At 30.1% G+C, this 6,000-nt stretch overlaps 2 protein-coding genes across 2 annotated transcripts in view; both read right to left on the bottom strand.

Moving 5' to 3' along the window:
- Positions 1-223: 223 nt before the first annotated feature.
- On the bottom strand, positions 224-3,008 carry LOC140060733 (ficolin-2-like). Its single transcript, XM_072107068.1, has 2 exons — positions 2,561-3,008; positions 224-886 (listed from the first exon to the last, which is right to left on the bottom strand). The coding sequence occupies exons 1-2, from the start codon at positions 2,859-2,861 to the stop codon at positions 639-641; spliced, it is 549 nt and encodes a 182-aa protein (XP_071963169.1). The 5' UTR covers positions 2,862-3,008; the 3' UTR covers positions 224-638.
- Positions 3,009-3,056: 48 nt separating this feature from the next.
- LOC140061239 (fibrinogen-like protein A) overlaps positions 3,057-6,000 on the bottom strand; it is a 29,476-nt gene continuing 26,532 nt past the window's right edge. The window contains exon 6 of the mRNA XM_072107749.1: positions 3,057-3,190. Coding sequence (XP_071963850.1) covers positions 3,057-3,190 — 134 coding nt within the window. The remainder of the gene's footprint in view (positions 3,191-6,000) is intronic.

Here is a 6,000-nt window from a genome sequence, read left to right as displayed (position 1 = left end):
TGGGGATTGCAGCAGCTGTACGTTTGACAGTAGGATTATCTCGGATAAAACGGAAGTTATATACTTGTGCATGAGATTAAAATTGGGTCTTATCATGGAAAACTGAATCCCTCACCACATTAAAAAAAGCTTCTCAAATCCCACCTTTTTAATTTTCACTATCATCATTATCTTTTGTTATTTTCTTAGAGGCCCTGCATTTTTCGCTATATTAAATTGAACTCTACTATTATTATTATATAATACTGTATAGATAACTCCATGATTTTCTGAATAATTTTAAGTTGAATAAAAAATATTGGTAGCGTCCACAATGTTCGTTACTGTGGCTTGTTAAAAACATCCAACATATAAGCATACCATGAAATAAAACACATTTCATACTTTGCACTTTTGTTTATATTTCAGAAATCCAAGAATAACACTTGATTATAATTTAGTACTGTAATTAATTAGGTCAATAGATTATAACAAGTTTAACAAGTCTGAATACATTTATTTCTTGGTTTATTGATATATTCATTAAATATTCAATTTCTAATTTGTTATTAAACTTAGATAAAAGAAAATAATATTAAAAGAGATATCATTCCTTTCAACCTTATTCTATACCATGTGTCAATACTCAAACAGTAGAATTAAACTCTACGTATCTTCATCACAGTAGTTTTCAAGGAGTAGTAATCTCCTTTATAATGTGCCCAAATCACACCTTGGTGAGACTGACTATTTATACCACCCAAGTACAATCCATTCAGATTTGAATCATGATCGGAACCATACCACCAGGCTCCTTTGAAATCCACAGCACATGATCGTGAAGACGAGTCATTGTCTTGGTCGAATGTTGAAAACTTTTGATTGTTATGTTCCGCCAATGAGTCTCCTAAAATAAAATCATTTTTTTTAATTACCTTGATACAAAATTTGTTTTTTTATGCAATCATTGAAAATTAATTATTAATAGGCCCTATACTTGAAATGAGGAATATTATTGATGATGTAGTATAGCAATTTCAATCCTTAGAGCTAGAGAGGTGACTATTGATCGGATCTCCTGCATAAAACATGCATTTTAGGAGTGCATGGCACTCATATAACGTAATATCCTCAATAATAAAATTAAAGTAACTCTACCTTATGAAGAATAAAAACATGTTATATATATATAGTATATAAATCGTGTGGAAGATAAAGTGTCGTTATATGAAATATTAAAGAAATCAAGTCAATTTGTTAGTAAACTGAATATAGATGTTAAATAGTAATAAATAGTAAGTTGGTGGTATTATTATTATTATTTTATTTTTATTATTATTATTATAACTTTCTTTAAACACAATAGTTTGTTTCACTATTATTTGGTGTTACTATACAAGGCTGTGTTGACAGTACAATTGTTAACTACTAAGACAGTACAAATGGGTATACAAATATCAATTAATTAAATATTAGTTTACATTGAATTATAACAAATAAATATCAAAGTGAAGCAAAAACCATTACTTTACAAAAGGTTTTTTATATATAAAAATTATATATAAATTGTGGCTTTTTAAGTAAACTCAATCCCTAGTTTCGAAATGACAGATATAGCCAAGCTCTTGGCATTTGAGTTATATATAATGGTAGAATGTAGAAAATAATCAGCAGACAGGGCTATTTTACTATGGAGTACTCCATGATTTTACTACATACAGCGAAGAGAAGGTGTGTAGCAATTATTTGAAATATTGACAAAAGAAGATGACATGTATGAAAAAGAACCAGAAGCGCTGAATTTTTATTATATGCCAAAGAAAAATGTTGCGTATGAAAGACATTTCTGACAAGCAGTGCGGGAGTGAAACAACGGACAGTTTTCTACACACTCAAGAAATTAATAAAAACACATAAAAGTATGAAACGAACTAGAAACGGTAGGATAAAAGATCATCAGATAATTGAAAAGTGTGGATTAAAGAAGTATGAGAGTTAGGTGGGAACATTAAATAATATTGTCCCTTGAAACACAAAAAAATGAATGAAAAAATTTTAATTGGCCATATCAAAGTAATATTAAAGTTATTCACTTTAAGTCGAAAATTCGAGCCAAAAACAACAATTTTACGTAATTAACAGCTAAATTAATTTGATTACATTTCGTCTGAAAATAGTCGTGAGCGAAAGTAAACAAAGATTTCAAACCATGAGTATACATTATGCATGATGCTAATTAGGATTGTTTACAACTCGTCACAGTTGAGAAGGTGTTTTCACACAGATCGCGAGGAAGTTTTATGATTATGCATACAGAGTAGCCAAATTAGCGCATTGTATTATAAGATATGTTTTGATCGAAAACTTTGACTGGAAGTCAAAGTTATTTTTTTAACCAAAAAACGTCTGTATTTCAGTTAAATGATTTTTTTTTCGACTAATTTTTGGTGAAAGTTAATAACTATTATGATACTTCAAAATGACCCACTTTTTTTCGAAATCTTTTTATTTTTATTTTTTTTGGAATTTGACAAAGGGACAATACATCTTTAACATTAGACAATAATTAGCTAAACCCTACCTGCATTGCCACTGTAAGTGCCAAATGTCAGTATGTAGTTACTTCTCTCATCACCTATTCGAAAGTTGTCATAGTGAGCGTATGCTGATCCTCCTTCAAATGTTGACATGCCCACTCTCAATTCAAAGTGACCATCAGATCTAAGACGATAAATGTTATCATTACCAAGCCAGTGCTCACCATTAAAATTCCGAAACCCTACCTTGTATGCTGCCCAATTTCTATAGAAATTCATAGATCCATCTTCTCGTCTCTGAAAAACCTTCATAAAATAATAATAATTGTAATAGAAAGCTAACATTTAGTACATTTATTGCAAGAATATTGAAAATTTACTATTCCTATACTGCAATGTTTCGAGGTAAAGAAAATGTTTTGCTTATTATTTCATTTTCTGATCTACTTAGATTCTCTTAATTACAGGACCACCCAACTTGCTCCAGTTTATGTATATGCATCCATGAATATTATGTGTCTTATTGATTAAACCTACCGTTCATCCACCTCCATCAGTGTCCATATCGCAGTAAACTCTGAATGGTTCACCTCCATCATGAATATTGATCATGTAAGCACCACTTGTTGCTTCACTGTTGCTTTCAAGTATGTCAGTGCAGTCTCGTGGATAATCTTTAAAAAGTTGTTTTAGCATTAAATAGCTTTATTTGCAAAATCTTGTTTTCTGGCATTTTAAAATGACAACGTAGGAATTTTGTTTTATGGAGTCCTTAAAAAAAATTGAAAAGTGAGTAAACATTGTAATATTACAAAATAACATAAACTGTCACCTTGTACATGGTAATTTAATTCATTTAGTGCATAAAGTGCATTATATATGCGATTCTGCCTCTTTGCGAGTAGTGTCGATTTTTAGTTAGTATTTTAAAAATATCCCAACCCTATTAGTCTGGAGCAGCAGACCCAGATTTTTATACAAATAATACAAAATACATAGATATTTTTTACTGTTGGGGCACCTGTGCAATGTTTTGTAGATCTGATTTGAGTAGGTTTTTCTAGATTTTGTCAATCTGTAGTATGTTTTTTAAATGCATAACAAAATGACAAGCATATCTATCTATTACAAACATAAAGATTACAAAATAATATTATTCCTGTCATACTTGAACATTTCAAGTCATTTTTCAGCACCTATTACATAACAGTTAATGTAATGCAAGATAATTTGTGAAAGGGTCATGCTTTAAAATAGTGCAATGTAGTACAATATTAAACATAAATTTTGTGCAAAATTATTTCAAAATAATTTATAGAATGTTCATGTTTGAACTTATAAGTTAAGTTATGAAAGGTTTGTGTTTTAACTTATTTCATGGTAAGTTAGAAAATGTTTGTGTTTGAACTTATAAGTTAAGTAATGAAAGGTTCGTGTTTGAACTTATAGTAATCATAAAAAGGTAGTGTACGTAAGGTAGTGTAAGGTATTGTACTAATGTATTACAAGATAAAGTCATAAAAGGTTCGTGTTCAAACATAGTATTACAAGGTAAGTCATAAATTGAAAATTTCATAATCCATAAACAAAACAAAAATATTACAAATATTGTTATCCTAAGGAAAATTGGAACAATATGTTCAAAGACAATTTTTTTACCATACTGTCTTCCATACCTTTAAATAATTAAAACTTTTTTTTTGTGAATTTAGTATTATAAAAGGGCAAGATATAAAATATTAATTAAATAATTACACCTATTGTTTGTTTTATGCAATATATTTAGTAAACCCTGTCGGATAGTGACAGGTTTACTCCGAAATTTAATCTTCACAATTGAAGAGCGAACAATAGTTTGTTAAACTGTTGCAATAATCGAATAAATTTTCGCCTGCAACAACAAAAAGAACTGAACTGAACACGTGCTACGCCGTGCATACACGTTCGTAACTAATTTACAGAAAGGTGTTCAACCATCTAAGAAAGAATTCATGCAACAATTACAATACAACTATTCTTCTGAACATTGTCCCCCTCCTTGTCTATTACCATACATTGTTTATTTTGTTTCAATTTCTTCTCATTTATATATTTCTTTAATGAACTTAAATAAATATTTCGATTTTTCATTTTTTAATTAATTTTTTTTTTTATTTGTTTATATTTTATTTTTATGTATGTACAATTCATTGAATATTTCTTGTTTCTTTTAATTAATTTTATCTATGTACAATTCATTGATTAATTAATTCTTGTTTCTTTTATTTATTTTAACATTTTATTCTTTCAATTAATATTCACTTTATATCGCATATATTATTTTTCCATTTAACACATATAACTACAATTCAAACAACTTAATCTAACTCGGCAGCATTTCTAAATGACAAATCTTCGTAATATTTCTTAAGAATTCACCACTTTAACAACTCTAACATGGTTATCTAATCCAGGATAACAAGTATTCTACATGGCGATTGCAGTGGTGGCGCCAAGATCTTTCCGACGTGGGGCTAAATTCCCCGACGCGGGGCTGAATTCCCCGACGCAGGGCTAAATTCCCCGATGGGTGGGCGTTGGGCTATGCGAGTGATGCAAGCATCACTATGCTGGGGGCCGCCAAGGGCCCCCGAAAGCTATGCGTTCTAGCGTAATTTGAAGCCGTTTTAATCAGATTTAGGGTAGCCATTATAGTATATCGTTAATAGAAGAGACGTAGGTTGGTTGCTGCCTAGGGGTATGGAAATTATAAATGCGCGAGACTAACACCCATGGGCTGCTAGGTCCCCGGAAATTGCAATTATACATAAGAAACAAAATTACAAGTCTACAGAGAACCAGCCCACCAAGGCTGGGATGGAACTAAGAACATTTAGAAAAATAGAGTTAAATAGAGCTAAAACAAAAACAATTGAAAACTAGAATTTAATTCGTCACTTTGACGAATTATAGGTGATCATTTTTATCATTTTAATGAAATTAATTTTTTTTAAACATGTACGTACGTTAACATACGATAGGAAAATGTTGATGTATGCCATCCTATTATACGCTTATATTGCTGAGTTATGCCTATTATATGCCATATACAATGTACAGTATATACTGTATATCTATATACAGTGTAGCATAGGTGAAATTATGGGACACACATCAAGTTAAAATTTTTTGGTATGATGGAATTATCAAAATAAACTCGAAGATGACAATTTCGAAAGATAATGAATTGAGCAAAAAAATATAAGGATTGGAAGAGAATTTGACACGTAGAAGCGCAATGCGCGCTCTTTGAAATTTGTATAACTTCGACTAAAGAAATTTAAAAACTACTTTTTAACTTCAACTGGCCATATGATAACATCACAACATCCGATAGGCTTAATTTTTATATGAATTCATATCTACATTTCATCAGCTTTCATAATAAATTATAATCTTCAAGGTCACCTTTAATTCTGAGGAGCTATAAGATATTCAAATGTAT

This window comes from Antedon mediterranea, chromosome 10, assembly GCF_964355755.1.
Source record: "Antedon mediterranea chromosome 10, ecAntMedi1.1, whole genome shotgun sequence".
In the NCBI taxonomy this organism is placed as follows: Eukaryota; Metazoa; Echinodermata; class Crinoidea; order Comatulida; family Antedonidae; genus Antedon; species Antedon mediterranea.
Note: the sequence above shows the minus strand (reverse complement) of the source record. Positions and strands in the feature narration are given on the sequence as shown.